We start from the raw sequence: 25,954 nt of genomic DNA on the forward strand, positions 1-25,954 counted from the left end.
GGCAGCCGTGGGTCTCCACGGTACACGGGAGCCGCCCTCGTCATCTTGCGAGCGCACGGACTCAGCCAGAGGTAAGGTCTCACGGCGTGTGCGGCGGGCCAGGGCGGTGTGGCAGCGGCAGGGGATGTTGTGATGCCTCAGGAGCACGTCAGTCCCCCAGCTCTTCGTGGCAGAGGTGGTGTGGAGACATGCAGCCTAGGGCAGGGCTCATTCCCGACCAGGGGGTCTGGGAAGCCCCTCTGTGCACCGCAGCGGTGAGAGGCTGGTCCCGGTGTTTGAAAAGAGGTGCTTTCCAGGGGGAAGAAGCAAGAGCCAGAGGAAGGAGGGATGGCATTCCATCTCCTGTTTGTGCAGTGGGTCAAGTTTTTGGAGGGCAAGAGCAGGGTGGGGGTCTGTAGGGGCGCAGCAGCCTCAGGCCGCTCGGCAGGAGAGGCGAGAGCGGCCTTGGGGTGCCGGTGGGTGCGGGGGGGGGCACTGTCCGTGTTGGTGTCTTGTCTTGTGTTTGTACTCTGTGAAATGGCTGCGTGGGAATAAAAAGTGTTGTAATCCTTCGTATCAGCGTGGTCCTGTGCCATGGTGCTGAGGATGGGGATGAGGAGGGGCCGGGAGGATGCCAGGATGGGAGAGGGTTCCTCAGGAGGGGTGGTGAGCGAGGGTTGCCAGGTGCCGGGATGGGGTGGGGGTGTCACATATAAGCGTGTCTGTCCGTCCTTTTGTCTTTCTTATCCGTGCTGGACTTTGGATGGGGCGGGCCCCGGGCCGGGTCTGGCTGCCCGCGGGAGCTGTCCAGGTGCTGGAGCCGAGCCGGGCACGGCCGGCCCCCGCTAAGTAACCCTTCCTTCCTCCGGTCCTCGTTCCATACCCTGACCACGCGCTTTCCAGCCCTGCATCACGTTGAGCTTCACCCTGTCCTGGCCTCTCCCGACACACACAAGCTACCTGCGACTGCCAGGCTGCTCTCTAGGGCACACACAGCTGGCCCCCTCCACCACAAGGACCTACAGGGCTAATCCTGAACCCCTGCTCTAACAGACTATGGGGCCAGCAGGGCCCTTATGGCCAGACCTATCACAACCCACTGTCACAGCCAGAGTCCAAGGAGAAGGTGGGAGGGCGCCTGCTAAACTGGGACGGGACACAGCCCTGACCAGTGACACGCTGGCCAGAGAGGGTCTTTCACGCCAATGTCATCCTGCTCAGCCTAATGGGGGACAGCGGGCAGGGGCGGCTCCGGGACGCGCGGTTTTGGGGACGGCTCCGAGCTGTGCGGTTCGGTGCGACCAGAGCATCTCCGGCTCCGTCTGTTTCGCTGTACGCTCCCGTGGCCGTTGTCCCTCCCCCGTCCCAGTAAACCGGCCTTATAGCAACCCGCAGCGTCTGTTTATTCGTTTCCTCTGCCCTCCCGTACTCCATCCCCCCCCGCCCCGTTTGCCCCCCCCCCCCCTCCCTCCCACGCACACGCCCCCTTAAGCGACAGCGGCTGCGCGGCTGCCGGTACCCGGGAAGACACCCGGCGCCGGCGCAGCCCGTCCCGGCAGCCGGCGGGGACGGGTCCCTCAGCCACCGCCCCACGCCCCCGCTCCGGCCCCCGCCCCGCGGGCCCCGCTCCGCCCCGCGGCCCCGGGCGCTGCCCCCGCGGACGCGACGCTGTCCCCGAGCCCCGCCCCCGGTGGCGAGAGCCGCGCCGGCGGTGACGTCGCGTGGCGCTACCGAGCGGCGCCGCCCCCGCCCCGCCCACCGCCGCGCCGGGACCCGCTGGCAGGTACGGGGGGCGCGGGTGCGGGGAGGGGGTGCGGGAGGGGGGGTGTGGGTTTGGGGGGGAGTGGGGATGGATTGACCGGCGGCCCCCGCTCGCCCACCCGCGGGTACGGCTCCCCTGCGCGGCCCCGAGCCCGCGGCGTCTCCCGCGGCTTCCGCCACCCCCGTGTCGGGGCTGCGTGGGAGAAACGCGCCTGCACCCCGGACCGCGCCGCACCCCCCACCCCGCGCCGTGCCTGCCCGGTCCCCGAATCGCCCCGTGGGAGGCAGACCCGGGCCGCGGCTCCCGGCCTGCCGAGACGGCTGCCTGCGGGGTCCCCGGCCCCCCGCTGCCGCCCGGTCCCTCGCCCGCAGCCCGACGCGACGGAAACGGGGCCGCCCCCCCCACCTTCCCCCGCCGCTGTGCGCCCCACGGGGCCACCACGCTGACCCCGGACCCGGACGGTCGGGTCGGTCCCCGGCCAGCGCCTGAACTCTGCCGCTCGGGATGGGCCGCTACGGTCTTGGGGACCGGGGCAGAGCAGCTGGGGGAGGCGGGACGGGATGGAGCAGTGGGGGGATGGAGCTGGGGAAGGCCCATACCCGGTCCCACCGACCGGGTCTCTTTCCCGCAGGAGCCACCATGGATCTGGTGCTGGATGCCGCCGACCGGCACCTGCTGACACCCTACGTGTACCCCGCCGGCTGGCACGAAGGCGAGCCCTGCCGCCAGCTCCTCAGCCTCTTCGTCATCACCAACCTGGGAGCACTGGTCCTCTACCTGCTCTTTGGCACCCTCAGCTACTACTTCATCTTCGACCACAACCTCAAGAAACATCCCCAGTTCCTAGAGGTGGGTACACCCCACACTGCCCCCCCTCACCTGGGCCCGGTGCTGCTGGCCTCCCCCTTGCTGTCTGCCTGTGCCCAGCCACCCCTCACACAGGGAGAACCCTGGCTGACGGCGGTCCGAGCCGTGGCAATCCTCAAGCCTGACCCATGATGACAGACAGGGGCTCTCTGCCCTTGTGGACCTGCCTGTGGGGGGCCTTGCTCGTCCCCCACCTCGAACAAACACTGCTCGTGCACCATATGAGACCCAGTGCCTGTGCTGGGCTCCCCCTAGACACAGCTGTCCCCGGATGGGTGGCACAACACTCCCCATCTTGTGCAGGATGGGATGTCAGGCCTCTCTGGCCTCCACTCGGCCCCTGGCAAGCCCTCCTCTCCCCCCTGACCCCGCTCTTCCCCCCACCCACAGAACCAGGTGCGTCGGGAGATCGCCTACGCGCTGCGCTCCCTCCCCTGGATCAGTGTGCCCACCGTCGCCTTGTTCTTTGCTGAGGTGCGGGGCTACAGCAAGCTCTACGACAACATCGAGGACTCCCCGTATGGTAAGCTGCACCTCTGCTGCCTCCTGGGCTTCCCCAGGATGGGGGGTGCATCCCCACTTTCCCTAATGATGGTCTGCCTTGCACAAGCCCCGTGAAGGCTGGCCAGGCGCATCCTGCCTCGAGCCCGTCTTGTCCGTGGCTCGTGGTCCTGAGATCCCCCAGCTCCCCCTTCCCATCCTCACTGGCTCCCAGCGTCTCCGGGCGCCTCTCCTAATGTCCCTGTTTCCCCCACCCTCCAGGCTGGACAGGCGTCTTCCTGAGCATGCTGTCCTTTCTCTTCTTCACTGACATGGGCATCTACTGGATTCACCGTGGTCTCCACCACAAACTGTTCTATAAGGTATGGGATGGGATGGGATGGGATGGGATGGGATGGGATGGGATGGGATGGGATGGCAGGCTCTGGGCCATAGGCTTCCTGCCGGGGAGTGCTTGCCCCAGGGCTGCTGGGTGGCTTGGCCTCACCTCATTGTGTGGTGGGAAGTGAGGGCCCTTGCGGCCGACCATGGCTCCAGGGTGACACGTCCCACCCCAGCCAGGGAAGCCACAAGGTAAAAGGAGCGGGCCCTGGTGAACCCCACACCACCCTGCTCCTCAGACCGACACTGTGCCCTCTCCCCACAGCGCTTCCATAAACCCCATCACCTCTGGAAGATCGCGACACCCTTCGCCAGCCACGCTTTCCACCCCGTCGACGGCTTCATGCAGAGCCTGCCCTACCACGTCTACCCCTTCCTCTTTCCCCTGCACAAGATCACCTACTTGGGCCTCTACATCTTCGTCAATGTCTGGACCATCTCCATTCACGATGGCGACTACCGCGTCCCCCGCCTCCTGCGGCACATCATCAACGGCTCTGCCCACCACACCGACCACCACTTGTACTTTGACTACAACTACGGGCAGTACTTCACCCTCTGGGACAAGATCGGCGGCTCCTACAAGAGCCCCACAGCTTTCGAGGGCAAAGGTCCCCACGACTACTTGCGCAAGCTCCAAGAAAAAGGCCCAGGGGTGCCCAACGGCTCCCCGGCCACCAAGACCGAGTAGGGGCCGTGCCCCCCGGCCGGACCCCTGTCCAGGACAAGCTTCCTCAGACCCCTTTTGTTCCCTTCTTCCCTGGCTGCTCCAGACTACTTTCCTGCGGACAAAGAGCCCCTATCCCCCGAGAGCGCCACCAGCACAGGGCAATTCTTGGTGAGCCCCCCTGCCCTCTCTCCCCACTCCCAAACTGGCAGTGTCCAGCCTGGCTGGTGAGTTTACAGCCTGCCTCTGCATTATGGACCTGCCGCGCTCGCCCCTGTCCCTCCCCCTCCCGGCTGCCCCCACGTCTCCACTAAGGTCCCTGAGCCATTTCTGGACTGCTCTGCTGCTGCCTTACAAAAGGAACAAGTACATGGCAGAACTACATTGAGAACGTGGCACAGATGCAGCGATCCTGGGATGATAACGTGGCTCGTGGCGGGGTCTCGGTCTGGCCACACTGTGCACCTTCCTTGCCGGTTCGTCGTTGCCGTCGCGGGGTCTGGCAGGACGCGAAGGGTCGATGGAGGCGCTTGCTGTGCCGTGTTTTGGTTCGAGCTGTGTTTTGCGAGGAAAAGCCGCAAACACCTACCTTTTGGAGATGGTGTGGGGCCTCCTCACGGCTCCTCGACACAGCCGGGGCTCAGCCTGGAGACGTGGTGGGACTCCTCGGCGCTCAACCTGCTCTCCTCCTTCGTCTCACTTGGGGACATCCAGTAAGCAGCATGCCTGTGGGACAGAGGTGCACATTGAGCCCTGTGGGTCCCTCAAGGTCCCCAAGGATTTTATGGGATGGGGGGTTTAGGAGGGGGGACAGGTGCCCGAGGGTTGATGGCCAGCTTTCCCCCAACGTCCAGCGTGATGCCTGCTGAAACCCGGTCCGCCCGCCTCCGGTGGGGACCTGCGCTCAATAAATCTCGGTTGCCAACTCGGCTGCTGTCTGGTCCCTTTACCCTCAGTCCCCAGGTGGTGCAAAGCCCACCAGGGCACCCCATTCCTCCCCGACGATGCCTGCACTAGGATTAGCCCACACTGTTCCGGTGGGGAACATGTGTGTGGCTCCCTCCCCTCGTGCCGATAAGGCAAAGGGCAGAGGGAAGATGCCTGGCTGCTGGCCCCCATGGCCTCTCCATAGTGGGTGATGACGTGCACCTGGGCCCTCCCAAAAACGCCCACGGTGAATCCCTGGTGACTGGCCGCATGCCATGGGCGGGATGGCTGGCAAGGCAGCTTCGATGCCTCTGGGTAGCCATGACAAAACCATTATTTGTTTTTATTGCAAGCTGTGCTTCAGCCTCTACGCACTTCCAGCCCGGGTGAGCTCAGGCTTCTGCTCTGCCTGCACCTCACCCCACCGACAGTGGGGGCGGGCACCCTGTCCTGTGATCCGTGGGGTGCTTGGCAGTGACCCTCAGCAGCCAGTGCCTGATGGGAATGTCCTACGGATGCCTCTGGTGTGAGGAGACCCCGTGGCAGCCTCCCACGATCCTCCTCCTACTTGATCACAGCTGGGGCACCACACGTCCCCGTCGGACGGAGGGATGGGTTTATGGCACCACAATGCCCAAGGACCTCTTGGTCACATGCTTCATGCCAAGGCTGCTGGATGGGACACGTCCTCTGCAGCCTGAAGGCACCGTGCTGCAAACAGACAGACACTGTTCCACATTTAGGACCCCGGTGACGTTTTTACCACAAGATGGAGGTGTTGTTCACATCACACCAGTGGCCAGAGCAGCGCCTATGCAGCCAGCCTTCCTCCTCCTCCTCCTCGTGGCCCCAAAAGCACAGGGCCCAGACACCGGAGCAGTTTTGCTGCCCGGTTTTGGCTCTTGTCTCCTGGATGGCTCTGTATGAACCTGCCCGCATCACTACATGCCTGTGCCAGCACCTTCTCTGCAGCAGGGGCTGCGCCTGGCTCCACATCCTCGCTCCACATCCCTGGCCTAACCCCTGAAAACAGTGCATCTGCCAGAGAGCTCACCAGAAAGGCATGGCCATCCTCGGTGGGCGGCTGCCAGTCCTGACCGGCCACGTCTGAGTTTGCAAGGGGATGCTGAGTGTGACCCGATGCTTCCCGGGACGTGACTGCGGCCAGACAACCCTTGCCGAGGCTCCCTGGAGCCCCCACACACTGACCATCGCGCCCTTGGCCTCGGCTGAGATACACGGAGAGCGACATCCCTGTGTACGTGCAGCCTTGGCTTTGTTACAGACATTATTTACACTCCCTGCCCCGAGGCAGGTCTGTATATACAAATCTATACAACTGATATCTGCCTGTATCTCTGTTTGCATTGTGAATAAAAGCATCTGTTTCTATTTGTACAAAATACTTCGGTTATATGTATTTTTATAAAGAGAGACATATTTAGAAGCCTGCCTAGATGGGTGAATAACCATACACATTTCTGGATGCATATGAGTATATACACACACACATAGTAAACTAACAAACCAACCAACTTCATAGCTTCATAGACTGGTTTCAATTGGAAAGGACCTTTAGTCAGGTCTCAGTGTTAAGCTGTGCACACCTATCTGTCTGTCTATCTGTTTTATGGTTCTGCAAATGCTCCTGCAGGTTTCTTGCTACACATGAGGGGCTGCAGACAGAGGAGAGGGTTGTGACTGCTGCATTACACATGCCCAGTCCTGCTGGGGACAGACTCCCAGGGAACATCCCCTCCGAGACACCCCTTTGTTTCCCTTCGGAGAACTCCAGCTGCCTCGCAGAGCTGGGCAGCCCTCGGGGTGCCTGAACACCTCCCTGTCTGCGGACAGACCCTTGCCAATTTTGGATGCAAGGAGGAGACACGCTTAGAGCCTGCTGCTTGTGTAAGGAAGGACTATACCACGAACCCTCCTGAAGGACCTCCTGCCCTGTTTGGCAGGCCTGCAGCCCTTCTGAATCGGATTGACCTTGGGGCTCTCCTTCCCACACAGCGCTGCCTGCCTCTGAGGACAGACACAACCCGTGTTTGGGGAGACTGATGTGCTTTGGGGACTACAAAGAGGCCAATCTGCCTGGAAAACTGCTCCCTTGGGAAAGACAGGACTCATTTCAGTGTCTCTATCTCAAGCACTGAGCTTTTACCTCGGGCTATGCGCAGATTAATTAAAACCTCCATCATCCTGCTGAGCATCCCCAAACCCCCATCGAGGCCACCTTGCTACACACAGGGAATGTGGGCCCTGGTTTTTGACTTCACCCTGTTCTCCCAGCATTCGACTGGGGTGTCAGGGATGTGTTCCCGCAGGGAGCCTGGTGGCCACCCACACTTTGTGGTGCCGGGGAGCAAGAGCCCTCTCTGCCAGCCACGCTGTAATCCAGATTACTCTTTTTCACTAATCTGCTTGCAAAACCCGAGGCGCAGACCTCCCCGCTCCCCCCCTCACAAGTCCAGCTGATGAGCCTCGACCCAAAGACCGGGATCGTCCCCAAAGGACCTTTACAGCTTCCCAGACAACCCAGACCAGACCACAGGCAAACTGCCAGCCCTGCCCTGACACCTGCTTGCTTGACATGCACCCTGATTTACTCACTCTGGGAGCGAGCCACATGCACGGCCCTTCTCCCCACAGCAGCGAGCTCTCTCCCTCAGCATCCCTGTGCACAGAGCTCTCTGCTGCCTCGGGGCTGAGATTGGACTCGGATGGTGGGGGGGGCTGTTTTACCCCCTGACCCGACTCCAGCACCATCCAATGCTTCCTTTAAAGGCCTCTATCTGCTCTTGCTGTGAGGGTCTGTGGGAGACAGCTGTACTGGCCCCCATGGTCCCCTAAATCCTCTGGGACCTTCAGGGCTGTGCCAGGGAAAGGTGAGAAGGAGAGGAAAACCAGGGGTCCGGGGGCTCCTCCCTGTGCTCTCGGAGTTTTGCTGCTGATGAAATCCAGATGTACCTTAAAATAAACTCCACTCTGTTCCCCCTCCCCTTTATGGCAGGAGACGGGCTCTTTTTCCAAGGAACAAAAAATACCTTGGCAAGGGAGACGCGTGCTTCCCTCCACAAAGAAAGAGCTATTCATCTGTTAGCATTTACCAGCCCAAGAGGTCCCTGCTACTGCTCCATCACGCCTGCAAAATGACCTGACAGGCAGGGAATCCCATGGGGGGAACGGGGACCCTTCCTGGCTCCACACACGAGTGGATGGTCACGTCCCTCAGAGTGCGAAATGGGGGCTGGGAGGGTGATGGTGAACCCCATGCACCTTGATTTCCTCGATGCTACACAGAGTCAGGACCACTACATGCTTTATTTGGACATTAGAAATGTCCAAAGGGCACACAAGACAGAGAAGATGCCCACCCTCAGCAAGGAGGGCTTCCAGAACCATCACGGGGAGGCTCTGCCACGGTAACAAGTGACATCATTTGCACCTTTTCCTCTCTCCTTTCAACATCCATCCACACCTCCTCCCTCTTCTCATCCAGAGGTGGAGGCAGCTCCTCCTCACACCCAACCCACCCTCTCGCCACCTGCGAGTCCCTGGCTTCTCTCTAGCCTCTTCCCACGCCCCGGTGAGGAGCCCAGCTCCCCGTGGGGCTGATGGATCTCTGGGAGAGCTGCTTTCTTCAGCAGTGCTCCACAAAAACCCGACACGAGGCGTTACCCATGACTTGCAAGATAATCTCCCCGGCACACATAGACAGCAGGGACCTCCTCAGTCGTCGCTTACAGGAAACCAAAGCTGTCACCCGCTGTTCTTCTTTCCTTTTTAACTTTAGCAAGTTGCAGCAAGGAGCCTCACACCAATGTTTAAAACCACATCGCTGCGAGAAGCCGAGAGATGCTTAAAAGAGCTTCCTGAGGATGGCTCTGCATCAGCAGCTACCAGACACAGGGATTAGGAACTGCCTGGGAGAAAAGAGCAGGACCTCCAGCAATGGAAGCAAGCAGCACAGGGCTTAGAAAGGTTCTAAACCACAAACCCAGCTGATCTCACTCTGTCGATTACCCCTCCTTGTGTTCACTGGTGGGATTAAAACCTTCTGAAACCTGTGATGGCAGGACAACCGGCTCTCCTGTCTCTATCCCTACTCACTGGGCTCAAAACATTCCATTGATGAGTTCAGTACACTGGGAGGGGAGCATGTGTGCTGCTGAGCCCACCCTGATGGCAGATTTTAGGGAGTTGGACTTGATGATCTCTTGAGGTCCCATCCAACCCCTACAATTCTGTGATTCTGTGATCCCTCCCATTGCACACACGGGGCAGGGCAATGCTCACAGAGAGCACACATCTGGGATCTGTATGCGGTCACACCTTTGTCACCTAATTCCAAACATCCCCAAACCAGTAGACAAGTGGTCAGAGCAGTCGATCACTGGCTGGAGCCACAGGTTGCTGACTGATGCAATGGAAGGGAGATGGGCTTCGTCTGTCAACTGGCAATTCACAGCATCATCCTCCCTGTCCCACAGCTGCCTCACTCGACCCTCACTCAGCTGGCCCCAGCCTGATGCTCTGGGGGTCTCCATCACTTCTCACTGATCCCACCTGCACCTACCAAACCGCAGCCTGGATGCTCACAGCAGCAACCCGACAGCACTGGGTGCTGTAGGCCATGTCCCGGGTAGGGGGCACACGTGGGAGAGAAGGGGCAGCAGAAAAGCCTTGTCCATCATTCCCCCCACCCTCCCAAACAGAAGCAGCTGCGAGGCATTTATTGATTCTTCCATTATTTAACGAGGGCTTCCCCTCCCAGCCAGCACCGCGCCATTTACACCAAGTTAACTTTCTACCGCTCCGGTTCGCCGGGGTGGAGCGCAGGGCGTCCGCTGAGGAGCCTTCAGAGCCCCGCATCGGGGAGGGCTCCCGGGCATCCCCCGCGGGGAGCGGAGCGGCGGGGGCGGGATGCGGGAGTCGCGGCGCGGCTGCCCATTGCACATTCTCTCCGGGCGGCGGCGCGGCTCCCCGCTCCTCCGGCTCCGCTCGGCCCCGGCGGCACGAACATGGCGACGCCGAGCAGCGGCGGGGCGCGCCGGGCCGCCCCGCTCCCCCACCGCCTCCTGCCCCTCCTGCTGCTGCTGCTGCTGGCAGCGGGGGGCCGCGGGGAGAAGGGCGGCCGTTCCGCCACCCTGCTGCGCGCCCCGCCGCCCGCCGCCGAGACCCCGCGGAGCCGCCGCGCTGCGCCGCGCCCGCCGGAGCCCATCCAGGTGTACGGACAGGTGAGACGGGCGGGGGGGCCGGGAGGGGCATCATCCCCCGCTGCGCACGTGTGGGCTCGGCGACCCCCACTCCCATTCCTACCACCATGTCCCGTCCCCGTCCCCCTCCCCCCCCAAAATACCGCGGGGCGACGCGTTACATCACCCCGCGCGGCGTTGCGCACACACACCCCCCCCCCCCCCCCCCCATCCTCCTCCCCGGGGGTAGCGGGGAGCGCTTGCGGGGGGAGGTGGAAGGGGGTGGCGGAGGGCGCTCAGCCCGCTCCCCCCGGTCCCGGTGCCCCGAGCGGGCTGGCGGAGCGCCGGCCGCGGTGCAGCCCCCCGCGGGTCTGCGGCGGGGGGGGAAGGGGGGGGAAGGGGGAGGTCGGCGGTGCTGCACACTTGCTGCTCGAAAATAACTTCCGCGCGTGGGATGGGGAAGGGTCCCGCATCCCCCTTCCCTCACCCCAACCTCCTGCCCCCGGCCGGGAAGGTCGCTCCGCGGCAGGGGGGAGGCAGGTCTGTCTCCGGCGGGGTAGCCCCGGCGATGTCTAACGGCTCGCCGAGCCGCAGGAGCTCGGACGCGAAGCGCTGCACGTCCCAGCTCTCCCCCCTTCTCCCTGTGGCTCCCAGACCCGGCTCGGGTCTGCGGACACCGGCGGACCCGCCGTCGGTACCCGCGGGCTCGCCGCCGGCAGGATGAGCGGCTGTGGAGAAACGGGTCGTCCCCGCGGTCCGTGTGGCGGGTGGGAAACCGAGTGTGTGTCCCCCCCAAACCCCGGGTGGGAGCGGGCAGGCGCTGGGCGCTGCCCTTCACCCAGAGTTAGGCGCGTTGGACATTGCTGTGCTCAGGGGCTAGGGCAGAGGGAGGCAGCTTTCGGGAGAGGCATTACTGGTGGGGAGGCAGCGTGCCCTTCTGGGGAAGCAGGAGGGCTCCTTTGGCCGGTCTGATCCACTGAGTAAGAGGGGGAGAGGACTTGCTCATTGCCAAAAAAGCATAGAAGCTACTAAACCTGAAAGGATTCCTGCTTGGGTTCACTGGCAAGTTTTGCTGCTGGGAGTAGGAAAGCTCCCCCTCACCCCCTTCCCTGGCCAACCATCACCTTGGCGGGGATGAGGAATGACACAGGCGCCTGCTTTGGGAAGCTTCAGCCTTTGAGTCTCTACTTTTTGGGTTTTTATCATTCACATGTGAGACTATGCGATGTTGCCCCACTTGACCCTCCTTGCTTACGCTGCCTGAGCCCCATCACGTGCCCAAAAGGCTGCTGGGGGGGCCATGGGGGTGGGGACACCGGCCCGTGCATGGATGAGGAGCGCTCATGGAGAGGCTTTGAGCCTTTAGCGATGCCTGTGTTTGCCACCTCAGCCAGCGCTGGGTGCCCTGTCATTCCCCTGTTAGTTAGATGACAAAGAGCCAGCTGCCAGCCTGGATGGGCTCTAGAGCTGCTGGAGGGGCGCATGTGGGGCCAGCACTGCTCCTAAAGCCCAGCTCCTGTTCCCCTGTTCAGAGGATGGGAAAAGCTGTTCCTACTCCCCTTGAAAATCTGTTTCTCCTCCTCTGCCCCCTCAGCGTGTGGCTGTTTTTAGCACCGCGCCGCTACCCCCTTCTAGAAAAACCACAACACTCCTCCGCAGAAAGGCACTGGTGGCACTTTCCCTTCTGTCTCCCCGTGGCTTCCACCTAAGCCACCTGCCTGGGACCGGCAGAGAGCTGCGGTGGCAGGAGCAGCCTCTGTGGCTGCAACGTGCAGCCCCAGATTGCCACTGCTTCAGGGTGGGACGTGCAAATTGTAAAGCCTAGGTACTGCATCCGGAAGAGTTTATTGGCATTACACAAGAGTTCAGAGTTCTCCCAAGCCCTACAGCGCTTTAAATCAGGATCTTGCTTTGTGGACAGGGACAGGAGGAAGTCTGTGTGTCTTAGCCTCTGTTACAGATCTGACCATGCAGTGTTACTAACACTGAGGGAGCCAGAAAGCTGTTACGGTGCAGTGCTTGGGGGTCACAGCACGTAACTGTCCCTGCATCTCCCCTTCCCTGGGTCTCTGGTGCTCCAGAGACCAGCAGAAAATCATGCAGTCAAAAAATGGTCTCTCTCTCAGGGATGTCATCATAAGGGGCAGTGCTTGGACTGAGCATCCTAGTGCCATGCCAGGCCCTTATCCGGGATGCATCCTGCGCCCGTGCATTTGGCAGGTCACTCGGCCATATGCTATGTGCTGGCTCAGGCCCCCAAACTCCCTGCACCTCTCCGGCTCCCGACCACGGACCTGACACAGCCTCACAGGACAGTACAGAGCCCAGGCTCAGCTTGGAGGCAAAGGAAAGTGCAGCACAGGTGGTCAGTGCTGCCTGTCACTGCTGTGGGTGACCTCGCCAGGGGACCAGAGCGAGAGGGAGGTGAATGCATCGCCCCGGCAGGAAGTGAGGAGGGAAGGAAAGTTCAAACTCTCTGAGGCTCCTCAGGAGCTGAACGCAGCTTACATGGCATCATCAGCCACAGGCTCAGACACCAAAGACACAAGCACAGAACATTACTTGGATTCCTCGTCTGGATCCTCACCACCAATTGCCTCCTCGCCCGGTGGGCTACAACAAAATGTCTTGGGAGCCTCAACAGACAGCAAGACCAGCAGCTAACCATCCCCTGGCACCTTCAGGGCTTTGCCCTGACTTTCCCGACTCCACCAGCAACCAAGAGACCGAATGCACAGCTCCAGAGACCAGCAGCTTTGAGACAGAGAGGATTTTGCTCCCTTGCACAGCCCTCGCCTCCTCAGGACTCTTGGCAAGCCTTACAAGGCACAGACCGTTACAGAGCAGGCACCAACACGTGACAGGTCTTTTCTAGGACGCCGCTGACAGCAGAGCAGCATTCCCAGGGCGAGACAACTGCTGCCTGCCCCCCAACCCTCCCTGGACCGTCAGTGTGCTCTGAAGCCCTCCTGGCAACCGCCTTGCCCTCCTCTTCCCGGTGCCAGCCTCTGGCTACCGAGGCAGCCGCTCACCTGCAGCCTGTCCTCCTGTCCCTCAGTGGCCTCCATGCTCCTGCCTGCACACATCCTTTCTTGGTCACGGGTGCACAGCTCCAGGATTTTCCACTTCCAGGGCACGTCCCCACCATCCCACATAAATCCTGTTCCCTCCCGGGGGGAGAGCCAGCCACGAGCCGCATCACCCACAAGGACTTCACGACAAACACAGACAAGAGAAGCAGCCGCTTTGGCCTCCTACCTGCGTGCCAGCTCTGAGCACCTTCCATGACTGTAAGGCTGCCTGTCTAGCAAGGGTCTGTCGTGGCCGTGGCAGGCAGTGAGGAGAAGCGCCGGGCCAGGAGGCCAACCTCTGTCCACAGGTCCTGAGGGGCAAGAGGGAGACTCACAGTTATGCATTTGCTGCCATACAGGTGTAAGATCCATCTGCAGACAGCCCTCCACCTCCTTTGGAAAGGCTCATCCAAAACCTCCCCCAAAAGCATGCGATGTGCCAGAGGCCTTTGCCTGAAGCTGTGCTGGGACAAGAGATGTCTTATCTAAGTGCTGGCGGCTCCCAGGTGGCCAGCTCACCTCTTGTGCGAGGCCTCAAGCCTCTCCCCATGCTCCTACCCTGCCATCGTCTCTGCACCTCCCCATCCCCTGAACCTACATCACCGCCCACCCTAACATCAGCTCATCTCCTTCCCTGCCTGGGGGAACCTGCTTCATTGCTCTCTGGCTTCCTGTTTCCTGATGACAACTTGTGATCCTGCAGGTGATGGAAAGGACCAGGTTTCCATCGTTTCCAGGCCATTTGCTATGAAACGACCTTTCATCCACCCTCCTGCCTGACCCCGACAGCCCCTGCCCCTCTGTACTGAGGAAGACCTGAGGTGACCTCCTCTGCTTCTGGTGCTTGGAGTGCTGCACACTACCACAGCCTGCATCGAATTGAAAGCAACACCAAACCACAACGACACTCGGCAATGATCTTTATCTTTAAGGCAGAAGTTTTCTCAACAGCCAGGAGGATGTCGCCCACTGACATAACACCACGGTGACAGCTCTGTGCCAGAGATGTACCATCTCTCTCTCTCTGTGGCACAGCACCAAGGAAGCCAAGCAGTCTGTGGGAGATGAGCCCCTCGATACACCCACGGCCGGGCAGAGCTTGGCCTCTTGATACACCTCCTCGCCTTCTGGAGTCCCTTCCCATGGCCCCCACACTGTGCACTGCATGGGCACGGCTTGTGCTGGTGAGGGACTCCAAAATACTGTTAGCACACGGTCTGCCTGAGCAGAAAGAGCCGAGCTTCTCTTCTTTGGAGGCCATTGGTGTGTCCTGGCTGTAGAGCCCACCCTTCCCTTCCCTTGCATCCCCTCAGGGAACACACAGAGCGCTTTGCTGGGTAAGTGCCATGCAGTGATGTGAACAGAGACGTCAATCACGCTGCATCGGAACTGAACCGTGCTTAATTGTGACCTAGTTTGCCAGCCCGGCAGAGACCTTCCCAGATTAGACTTTAACCTTCTGGAGCTGCCCTGGGTGGTGACAGCACATCCTGGCAGAGGGCTGGCTGTGAGCTCCCAGACCCCCTTGTCCATCTGTCTGTCTGTCTTCCCTCCCCTTGGCTGATACCCCTCCCCATCTCAGGGTCTGCCCAGGGCACCGGCACCCCTTGCCCCTTTCCCAGCTGCCCCTGGGAAGGTTCCCCACTCCTGGCATGTGCTCTTGCACCCAAGCTTGCCAGGAGAGATGAGTCTCCAGAAGCTGCGTGACTGGGGAGGGTATTCCTGGTTTTATTCCTGGTTTTATTCCTGGTTTTATTCCTGGTTTTATTCCTGGTTTTATTCCTGGTTTTATTCCTGGTTTTATTCCTGGTTTTATTCCTGGTTTTATTCCTGGTTTTATTCCTGGTTTTATTCCTGGTTTTATTCCTGGTTTTATTCCTGGTTTTATTCCTTGCTTCCCCTTCAGCGGGTTCCTCGCAGATCCCACTGTTGGACTAAGCAAATGCTGTGGTGTCCCAGGGGTGTTGCTGAAGCTCTGTGTAGCTGTAAGGACTAGCTTGCAGCATGCTTCCCTGCCAGTGCTTGAGACCTTTTCAGCAGCTCTCCCCCTGTGCCTTGCTTACAGGGGAGCAACTTTCATGGGTACTTACGGAAATCGGCTGAGGTGGCCTCCATCCCCCCATCCTCCTCTTCCTGGGCAGTTTCAAGAGAAAGCCCATCTGCTGGACCTTCTTGCCATGGTCCTGCTCATTTCCAGGCCAAATGGGGCTCCCACCTTGACCACTGCCTTTCCCATTCCTTCCCCTTTGCCTTTCCCCTCGGAACAACAGCTAGCAGAGAGCTCTGTTGGTGGTAGCAGGGAGAAAACAGCTCGGTGAGCAGATGATTTCAGTATTAACAACATTAACGGGGGCCTGGTGCGCTCTGAAATGAGTCACCCGTGTTTCATATCAATGATTTCAGACCCTGGCATTTTCAGTCCGAGCCGCAGGCAGCACAGGCTGTATTCTAAAATACCACAGGCAGGGCTACAAGCAGCTGCTGGGGAGCGGAGCAGAAGGTGCAGTAACGAAGCTTTGGTGGGAGCGCACAGGGAACGCGGCGTGCTGGGAATGCAGTAGCCACCCCTGACACTCATCCACGATACCGGGCTGTTGTGTAAGCCTCCCCAGGGAGGGAGGATGAGGAAATGGGATGCAAAGGCCTTCCGGTGAGTACACCTGTCCTTTAAAGCCCTGCAGCTAACTGAGCAGCGGCTTCGCTTCTGACCCCACTGGCAACACTTTTCCATCCTCATTTCCCCACTGAACAGGTATGAAACGCTTTGCCCATGGACCGATGCTCCTCCCCTCGAGAGGCTCATTGAGGTGTGAGCACCACCTCAGCCTGCACCACACATCCAGACAACATTCCCCCTTCCTGACCCAGGCTGGGAGTGCTTGCATTCCCCCTACAGCCCTCGAGCCATGCAGGAGCTTGTACCTGCTCTGGGGTGTGCTCCCACGCAGAGGTGGCTCTGGGGGGCTGTCTTCTCACCCCGTTTCTGGGGGGGGGGGGGGGGCGTTTATTGGAAGGGAGTCTGTTAACAAAACATAAACATATAGCATGAGTGAGGCTAGCAATGTTAACTACATTAACTAGAGCTACAAGCAGCCTCTGCTGTGTCTTGGCTCCAGCTCCCCCCTCCCAGACCTCATTTGGCACCTTACGTACTGGGAGGACAAATTAGGTTTTGATGCATATTTCATATACGCTTAATCACTTGGCACAGACCGAAATGCTTCCCCATTAACGGCATTTATGCTGAGTGCTGTTTCCATTAGGCACCAGGCATCATCCCCTCACAGGTTAAACCTGCTTCTGGGGCAGGTTTCCCCTGTCAGGGGAGGGGGGGGCTCCTGCCGAACCAGCCTCGTCCCAGCAGGCAGGGAAGTATTACTGGTGTTGGGAATAACAAGAGCCTTACTGCAGAGGTATTTCATGGACAATGTGCCTGACGACAGGGCATCAGGTGCCGTTCAAGCCAGGGCATGAGGCAGCACTGCTGCTGTGACAGCAAAGACTCGGGGTCCTGTTTGTTGCCCCCCGAGCCATTTGGGCACCTGCAAAACTCAGAGGGGCCAGAGCAGGGCTGCTTGGTCACAGGCTGCAGGTCTCCCATGCCAGGAACTGCTGGAGGTAAATGTGTGGGGCTCCTAACCCTGAGACATCGCTGCTTGAGCTCTTCCCCTGGGGACTTACAGTGCAAGGCTTCCTTCGGGGGGGGGTCCTCTTTCTTTACACCCCTTTGTAAGACATGCTCTAGCAGCCTTGAGCTCCTCCTAGTCCTTCATCCTCCTCTTAGCATCCTTAAAGAGCATTGCTTCTCTTCTCCAGCGGGCGTGTGAGGCTACTGCTGGCTCGCTTTGTAGCTGATGCTGCCACCTGACCTAAATCTCAGCTGTGATGCTTTCGGGGCTCTCTGACATGGGCTGCCTGGTGGGGGGGTCTCTGGCTGGGCAGCTGTGGGGGCAGCTGGGGGCACTGGCCCTGGAGTCTGCTCACTGACCACCCTGATTATTTTTTTTTTTTCCCCTCACATGAGCCTATTGCATAAGATGGATTTGAGGGCTTCTGTTGCGCTTGGCCCCCCCCTTCCTTCTCAAAGAAAGACCTGGTTTTTCCTAGCGTTTTATATGCCAGTAGCTGACAGGGGCTACACTGGCCCCTTACCCCAGGCAGCACTCCTTGCTGATTCCAGGGTCAGTGGGAGCTGCAGGCTATCAGCCCTAAGGAGGGCTTAGCCCTGTATTGTTACAGCTTCCCAAGGCCATGAGCTCAGGGGTTACTAGCCATCAGCTGTGCCACGGGCTCAGGCTCACATGTCTGCTGCTGCTGCGGCGATTGGGATGCCCATCCAGGGCCGAGCTGGTTTCCCTGGCTTCCCTGCAAGGTTGGCCATCCCCTTCAGCTCCTGCTGCAGTGATGCTGTGAGAGCTTCCCCATAGAAACCAGCCCTGCTAGAGTGCTGCCAGATACAGCACACGCACGGGGAGTAACGGGGTTGCGTGTGACTGCGGTTATTTTGGAAACCAGCTTGTCCTTCAGGGCGCAGAAAAAGCCTCCGTAGGAAGGTGACTCTCTTTCCTGGTGGCCCTCTGCCTACTCAGCCTGGATTTGAAAGTCACTTCTTGGGGCCCTGGTTTTAGCTTTCATTCTTACTGTTCCCCGAATCTTATTTCTCTTGAGGGAGAATAAAGGGAAAACTAAGCCAAATCCTGTTTTTTATGTGGAGCTGAGCTCGGATGTCTCCTCCCTGGGGAAGCCTCCTCTTTAACTGTTTGGTGGCTTGCAGCGAGTGCTTGAATACCTTGATGTGGTGGCCTCGGTGACGACAGCCCTGGCTCGGCAGTGATGACATCTATGCAATCCCCAGGGCATTGGTAGAGGTTTCCAACCCCAGTCATGGTGAGCAGCCTCCCTGTTTGCTTGGCTGTGCTTTAAACAGGGGAGGGTGCACTTCCAGTGAGCCTGCTGGAAGCCTGGGAGCAGGGTGAAGGCACGGCAGCCTTGGGAAGCGGTGGTGGACAGATAAAGCACTTAGTGCGTGGCCACAGACCATCCTGCTGTGGTTGAGCACTCCTGGCTGGAGCGGAGCTCACCCCAAGCATCCCCACGAGCACTCCTCTTGCCCTGTTGTGGTCTGAAGAGCTGGATGGACGCCCGGTGCCTCTCCCTGAAGTCCGTATATCTCCAGGGAGGGGTGGTACGAGCGAGTGCTGCCCACTGAGCATCCCTGCAAGCCAGGCTGTGGCTCAGGGTGCTCTTTTCCTTGGTGTTGCAGGTCAGCCTCAACGATTCCCACAATCAGATGGTCGTTCACTGGGCAGGAGAGAAGAGCAACGTGATCGTGGCCTTGGCCAGAGACAGCCTGTCTTTGCTGGGTCCCAAAAACAGCGATGTAAGTAATGCAAGCTGGGGCTTCCCCCCCATCCTGTTCCCCCCCATAGTTTTCATCATTTTGACCAAATCCTTCAGAGGAGAAGCCAGAGCTTTGCTCTCCTCACACTGGGACTTGGCTTCTCCTTTGCAGGTTTACGTGTCCTACAACTATGGGAAGAGTTTTAAGAAGATTTCGGAGAGATTCAGCTTCGGTGGGGAGAACAGCAGCGAGGTGGCCATTGCCCAGTTCTACCACAGCCCAGCTGACAACAAGAGGGTGAGGATGTGGCAGCCAGCCCCGGCGCATCCGTGGGGCAGGGCTGTTGGGCGAGGGGAGCTGGTTCTGTGGCTGCCCTGAACCACATCTGTGGGTCTTGCTGGAAACCTGCCTTTGCACAGAGGAAGCGCTCATGTGGGCCTTTCTGCTGTGGCAGTGGGGAGGGATGGGTGCTTGGGGAACAGAGGCTATTTTTGCATGGTCCTCTCACTTCTTAGGAGAGCCCCCTTTGGCCACCCTGTGGGTCCCCGGGGCAGAGGAGGGATATGCCAGGCACGCTGCCATGCCTCCCATACATCTCCAAGATGCTCAGGAGCATTGGAGCATGGTGGGAGAGGGGGTAGTTGGGCAGGCGAATTCCCTCCTGAAGGCTCCCCTGTGCCTCTCTTACTGCTAGCTGGCTCACCGCCTGCTTTCCTAAGTCCTTGTCACTCCCTCTCTTCCCAGTATATCTTCGTGGATGCCTTCGTTCCGTACCTCTGGATCACCACCGACTTCTGCAACAACATTCAGGGCTTCTCGATTCCCTTCAGAGCTGCAGACCTCCTCCTGCACAGCAGGAACCCCAACCTCCTCTTAGGCTTCGACAGGTCCCACCCTAAAAAACAGGTGAGCGCTTCTGCTTAGGCACGAGGGCCGGTGTCCCACTTCTACTGGGTTCCTCCCCTCCAGGCCTGTTACGTGCCCTGCAGCCTCACACCCTGCCTCGTGCTTTGACCACCCAGGGTATCTGGTCTTGGGTTACTGTGCACTGAGCTGTCCCGGATTGGCCAGGACACCCCATTCCCCACAGCTCAGCCTGGTTGCTGACCGCTGCAGCGGTGAGGATGTAGTACCCACAGGATGGCCGCCTTGAATGCTTCCTTTACCTTTTCCTTCACTTGTGGAGTGGCCTACATCCACACTGCTCCTGGGCTCATCGATCTCCCTGGCTGTTGCAGCCGCAGCTCGCCACGGAGCGCTGGCAGCGGGGGCGGCACTGACCTCCGCCGTGTTTCGACACGGGCATGTGGTACAGCTGTGGGTATTGCACAACAAACTGCTGCTTGAAAACAAGGTCTTCTTTTGTTTCCACCCTGGAGCTACCGGCTGCAGTTTGTAAATAGGGACGGCTTCTTCAGAGAGGTGCTGCCTAAGCAACACCTGGAGATGAAACAACAGTTCCCCAGTCGAGCAGAGAACGTGCACAGCTTGTGCCGCTGAGTCTGGCTGTAGGAGGCTTTGTGCTTTCCCAAGGGATGGAGCTGTCTGGGAGCTGTGCTTTCCCTGGGCAGGCTGCTGGACTGACTGTTGAGGCTGGAGTCAGGCTGGCTGTATCTGTGTACCTGCAAAAAAGAGGCCAGAATTGCAGCTCGGGTACCCTTGTAGCACTTGGGGGAAAAAACCAGCAGGTTTCAGGGACACGGGCCCTCAGAGGGAGGGGATCTGTAGAGGGGCCACTGTTAGTGTGTCATCGCTGTGATTTGAGACTGAAGATACTCACTTTCCTCTTGACCTTTGCCTTACTAATGCCCCCAGGTCTGCAAGGACAGTGTGCTGCTCTGCTCGGGGTTGTAACAGTCTCTGAGGGGGAGCCAGCTCTGCCCAGATATTTACCCTTGCATCCCTCCCCTTTGTCATTGCAGCTCTGGAAATCAGATGATTTCGGCCAGACCTGGATAATGATTCAGGAGCATGTGAAGTCTTTTTCGTGGTACGTATCGCCCCTGTGTGTAATGCCCAGCTCCTGTCTCCTCTCACTCCTCACCTCCTGTCTCACTTGCTGCCCTGTGCAACCCAAGGACTCCAGTACTAGAGCGTGCTCTGGCCCTGGGTTCCTGCTGCCCTCACCCAGCACAGACCCTGCACTGTGGGGATGGGCAACAACTGATGTGGACACCTGGGAGTGCTCCTCATTCCCATGGTTCTGCACTCCCACCTCACCTCTCAATGGGCTGGTACCATCTCCTCAGTACCCACTGCTTCCACACAGTTCCATGAGTGTGGAGACCACCACCACCACCTTTTCTGTCCTTTCCAGGGGAGTTGAGCCCTACGATAAGCCAAATACAGTCTACATCGAGCGGCACGAGCCTTCCGGGGCTTCCACTGTCATTCGCAGCACCGATTTCTTTCAAACCCGAGAAAATAAAGAAATAATCCTGGAAGATGTTGAAGACTTCCAGCTCAGGGACAAGTACATGTTTGCAACAAAGTCTGTGGTAAGTATGACGTGAGCACATCGTGGCTGCGGGTGCCAGTTGATGCTGTGGGAGGGTACCACCATGAGACCGGCGTCTGTGGCCCGGTGAGGGCTCACGGTTGGCTTGTGGCAGAGGTCTCTGCCTTCCCTGCTTGACCTTGCACTGCCATGGATAAAGCAACAGCCACGGGTGCTGCGCTCCCGCAGCAGCGGCGTTTCCACGCTGTGCTGAAGTAGGTCAGGCTGCAAAGCGCTGGGACCTGGGAAAAGCCCTGGGAAGGCAGGACGGGAGGGGGGGCGGTGGCAGGGGAAGGGGGGATGCGGCTCCGCAGCTCGGCGGTTAGGTGGCTGCGTGTCAGGGAGGATTACCATCAACTGTGGATGAGGTCCAAGTGGCCTAACGCGCTCCAGCCTGGGAAGAGGGCTGGCTTTTCCATGTGCTTTGCGAGAGGCTGCGGGTGAGCGGGAGCTGCCTTTGGTCCCTCTGCAGCCCAGGGCCCTGCTGTGCTTTCTGAAACTGTTGGCCACCTTCAGACAAACCTCAGCGAAAGCTAGAAAGCCTGCATGCTTTCTCTGAGGGCAGGTCCTTTGATCAGAGACAAGACAGCAGATCCCCATTCCTAGAAGCACTTTCCTTTGTAGAAGGAGCATTGCTTTCCTCCCCCGCCACTGAGCCTGTTTTAACGAGCAACCTTTGTAATTTAGGGGTGGCTCCTTGCAAACTCCATAGCATTTCCCAGGTGATAAGCAACGAGTGTGATGATGCTGGGACAGGAGGTGCTTGCAGAGCTCTTTCAGGCTCTCAGGAGCCTCTCTCACAGGCAGTACAGCTTGTGATCCTCACCACACTTGCAAGCAAACCTGGGCGGCAGCAGGAGCGGTGCTGGGGAGCGGAAAGGCCGGTGCCAGGGGTGCTGAGGACTCCGACTTCCACTCCTCTCTGTGGGAAGCACGGTTGCTTAGAGATGCAGAGCCTGGGAAAATCAGGCTGCTTATTTTTGGAGCCTAAATCTGGGTTTGGGTTGTTACTGTTGCCCCCAGCTTTTTACTGTTCTGGTTTCATGCTGGCGCCTTTTGTTTGGTCCTGACCAGTGAAAACAGGAATAGATACGCTGCTCCATGGGAAGAGGAGAAATTCAAACCAGCCTCCTCACCTAGGAAGGGCTGTTTCTCTCCTTGCTGGGCACTGCATGGATGTAAACCCAGAGCGGGGAGCGCTGCTCCCCACAGCCAGTCCCAGGCAGCTGCCGCACTCAGGGAGGGTGATGTCCAGCTGGTGGTTTGTGGGTTCCCCCCAGCCTGTCTTTCATCCATCCCTGGAGATGAGGGTAATTTGGAAGGCGGGGGGGGGGGCAAGAGCTGCTCCTGACCTGTTCCCCTCTGCTCTGCTCCAGCATTTGCAAGGCAGCTTGCAGCCGCCTTCGGTCCAGCTCTGGGTTTCCTTCAACCGCAAGCCCATGCGAGTGGCCCAGTTCGTAACCAAGCACCCAATTAAGGTAAGTGGTGATGTCCTAGAAGACCTCCTTGCTGCCTCCTTTGCCAAGCACTCCCTCAGATGTCAACAGCAGTTTTCTGCATGGCCCGGGACACTGCGGGAGCTGTGAAGGGGCCTTGCGTGACCCTGCTCAGGGGGTTGGCTGAGCAGAAGCTCATGTTAGTATGATCTCGTGGGTCACCTGATGGCATTTGGTTCTAGGCACTCGTGCCTCTGGAGAAGCAGCCGAGTATCCAGAGCATGGGGCATGGACAGAGCTGTCCTGGGCGTGAGGCTGGCTGGGAAGAGATAGCTGCTGGCTTCCTCCCAGCACTGGCAATGGAGGCTGGCAGCAAACCCAGATGCCCAGAGAGGGGCTGATCTCTGCTATCCGTGCTTTGGCTCTGCTTTTGGGGACTTCTTCCCTGAGGGCTAGGTCATTGAGCTGGTTCCACCAGCACAGCCCAGAGCATCTGGCTTCTCCACAGGCAGAGGAAGTCCAGGGGGACAGACAGGGTTCGCAGAGAGTCTGTGATACATGAACCAGACTTGTTACGGCATACCCAGGCTGGTGGGGATGAAGGAGGGCACAGGAAGTATGCTGGGCATTTGGCAAAGCAGTGGGGCATGCTCCTGGCTGCAAGACACCCCTGGCCTTGGTGGGGTCCCGGCAGAGAGAGAGGCCTGGCACTGATGGGGCCGGGCCCCCAGCGCTGCTCCCGGGGCACTTTGCCAGCGGGCTGTGCCGGCGGGAGGGCAGAGGGTAGCGATCGCTTGAGGAGAAGCACAAAAGACAGAACAAAGGGAAGGTGCTTTCTTGCCAAGTGGAACAAATAGGAAAGAGTGGAGGGAGGAATAAATTTTGGCCAGCTAAGAGGAAACACTAAACCGAGCGGCACATAAATCCCACACATACGAAGCCTGCGTGTCTGCCACTTAAATCCCAAAGGAATATTACGTTGCCGACGCCTCGGAGGACCAGGTGTTTGTGTGTGTCAGCCACGATAACAACCGTACCAACCTCTACATCTCGGAGGCAGAAGGCCTGAAGTTCTCCCTGTCGCTAGAGAACGTGCTCTACTACAGCCCAGGAGGAGCTGGAAGTGACACCTTGGTCAGGTACTGTGGGATGTGCCTCATTGGCTGCGGCCAATGACGATGTATCTGTCACAGTACTAGTAGTTTCTGGCTGCGTTTGATCAAAGCATCGCCCTGAGCCCCCAGCTTGAGAGCCCCCCACTCCCTGTACCTGGGGAGGCTGTGATTCCCAGAGCCCACCTTTGCCTTTCCTCACAGGTACTTTGCCAACGAGCCCTTTGCAGACTTCCATCGCGTGGAAGGCGTGCGGGGCGTCTACATCGCCACCCTGATCAACGGCTCCTTCAGCGAGGAGAACATGCGCTCCGTCATCACCTTTGACAAGGGGGGCACCTGGGAGCTGCTGCAGCCCCCGGCACAGACGCACTACGGGGAACAGATAGACTGCGAGGTAGAGGAGGGTGGGAAGGGGCAGGGGGACTGTCACAGGAGAAGCCTCCCTGCAGAGGAGGCTGAAATGGGAATCCTGCTGCGGAGGAGTCCTTCCTCACCTTTCCAAGAGGAAAGGGATGGGGTAGGTGGGATGAGGGCGTGGTTAAAGCTCCTGTCTTTTGCTTTTCCAGCTTTCTCAGGGCTGCTCTCTCCACCTGGCCCAGCGCCTGAGCCAGCTGCTTAACTTCCAGCTGCGCAGGATGCCCATTCTCTCCAAGGAGTCGGCACCAGGACTGATCATCGCCACCGGTACCCACTTCCCTTCTCGCAGCTGCGCGGGGGCTTGGGGTGCAGTATTGTCAGGGCACAATGAACTTGGCAGCATCTGGTCTGTATATCCATGTTACGAAAAGGCAGTTCAATCTGTGCTTTGCTGGCCCTTTCCCCGCCACGGTCCCCATACAGTGGTTACAGCAGGCGTGTTTTACTGCTGCACAGACACGTGAGAAACCCTGCCAGCTTTATTCCAGTCCTCTTCCCTGCTGCTGTCCACACGAAGGGTTTCTGGAGCGTACGGAAATCGCTGCTTGTCTTGCTCTTCTCCTGAAGAAAAGGCACATCTTGTGTGATGATCACCCTCATCTCATCACCATCGATTTTTTTTTTTCCCCAGCTGCTTCTAAAACCTGCAATAGGCTTTAAAATATTTCCTTTAGAAGGGAGTCACGTATAGAGTGAAAAATCACCTCCTCCATCATCATTTTGTTCTCAGATAAAACCAATTTGGAGGTGTCCAGCTTCATTCTAAGTGATCACTGTGTGTTTCCCACCAAGAATGATTTCTCTCGTTCTCCCAGGCTCTGTTGGCAAGAACATGGCCAGGAAAACCAATGTCTACATCTCAAGCAGTGCTGGAGCGAGGTGGAGAGAGGTATGGCCACTCTTTTGCTTGCCAGCTCAGCCCAGGCAGTGGTGCAGCAGGTAGGACGCTGGTAACACTGCAGATAAGTGATATGCAGCTCCTGGGCGTTAAAGGTGACCTCTGCAGGCGTGTCCCATAGCTGTAGCTGGAAGGTGCTGCGTGTCCCTTGAGATCAAGGCAGAAGGGTCTTCAGATGAAGGGCCAGGTGGGGGTGGGCATGATGGTGGTGGGTTTAAAACTCAGGAGAGCTCCCTCCTCTGCTTCCTTTTTTTTCAAATGGTCAGGGCTTGCCCTTGGCAGAGGGCATCCGAGCCCTTTTAGACAGGACTTCTGGCCTGGACTTGGTATGTCAGAGTGTCTGGAGAGGCTCTGGCATCTGCCAGAGAGATGGGATGTTGTGCTCAGTTTAGGGAGAGCTTGATGCTGTTTACTAAGTGGGTGTTCTGGTCTGTGGCTGTATTTGTGGTCTGCCTGTGCGCTCGGCAGCCAGCGTGTTAGGTATTTCAACATCTGCAAGCTATTTAATGCTGTGATTTAAAGGGCCTCCTCTTCCTCCCCTAAGTGCTGCGCGGTCTGGGTTAATGTCCGGGCAGCTGCAGCAGTGGCAGGGACACACCACAGGTCTGGCTGCTGCCAGAGCCGGAGGCTGGCCCTGCCTCTGAAATTGGGGGAGCGGCTGTGGGAATGTGCCGTTCCTCCCTGCGGGAGCCTTGCTGTGGGACAGGAGTGCTCACAGCCCAGGAAGGGTACACTGAGGCTCTCGGGTGCCGACCTCCCACGGCTCACAGGCAGGTTTGCCTCGAAGCACGATTAAAACGAGCCGAGGAAGCGCTGACCCGTCATTAACAGCACAGAGCTCCTGACCTACTCAGGGCCTTTGTGTCGCCAGCAGAGGTGCGGAATGACCTGGCC

General features: G+C 59.0%; 2 protein-coding genes across 2 annotated transcripts in view; both read left to right on the forward strand.

Annotated features, from left to right (window-relative positions):
- Window positions 1–1,750: 1,750 nt before the first annotated feature.
- SC5D (sterol-C5-desaturase) lies at window positions 1,751–5,086 on the forward strand. The gene is made up of 5 exons (XM_084274845.1): window positions 1,751–1,762; window positions 2,373–2,590; window positions 2,999–3,131; window positions 3,371–3,471; window positions 3,756–5,086. Exons 2-5 carry the CDS (start codon window positions 2,381–2,383, stop codon window positions 4,179–4,181), a joined length of 870 nt encoding a protein of 289 aa, XP_084130971.1. The 5' UTR covers window positions 1,751–1,762; window positions 2,373–2,380; the 3' UTR covers window positions 4,182–5,086.
- Window positions 5,087–10,111: 5,025 nt separating this feature from the next.
- Window positions 10,112–25,954, forward strand: part of SORL1 (sortilin related receptor 1) — a gene marked incomplete at its 5' end in the record, with an annotated part of 41,644 nt that continues 25,801 nt past the window's right edge. The window contains 11 exons of the mRNA XM_084274893.1: window positions 10,112–10,327; window positions 18,620–18,736; window positions 18,869–18,994; window positions 19,442–19,603; window positions 20,620–20,687; window positions 21,015–21,195; window positions 22,571–22,672; window positions 23,600–23,769; window positions 23,947–24,139; window positions 24,312–24,429; window positions 24,978–25,051. Coding sequence (XP_084131019.1) covers window positions 10,112–10,327; window positions 18,620–18,736; window positions 18,869–18,994; window positions 19,442–19,603; window positions 20,620–20,687; window positions 21,015–21,195; window positions 22,571–22,672; window positions 23,600–23,769; window positions 23,947–24,139; window positions 24,312–24,429; window positions 24,978–25,051 — 1,527 coding nt within the window. The remainder of the gene's footprint in view (window positions 10,328–18,619; window positions 18,737–18,868; window positions 18,995–19,441; window positions 19,604–20,619; window positions 20,688–21,014; window positions 21,196–22,570; window positions 22,673–23,599; window positions 23,770–23,946; window positions 24,140–24,311; window positions 24,430–24,977; window positions 25,052–25,954) is intronic.

Source organism: Gallinula chloropus (genome assembly GCF_964237585.1).
Source record: "Gallinula chloropus genome assembly, chromosome: 24".
Lineage (NCBI taxonomy): Eukaryota > Metazoa > Chordata > Aves > Gruiformes > Rallidae > Gallinula > Gallinula chloropus.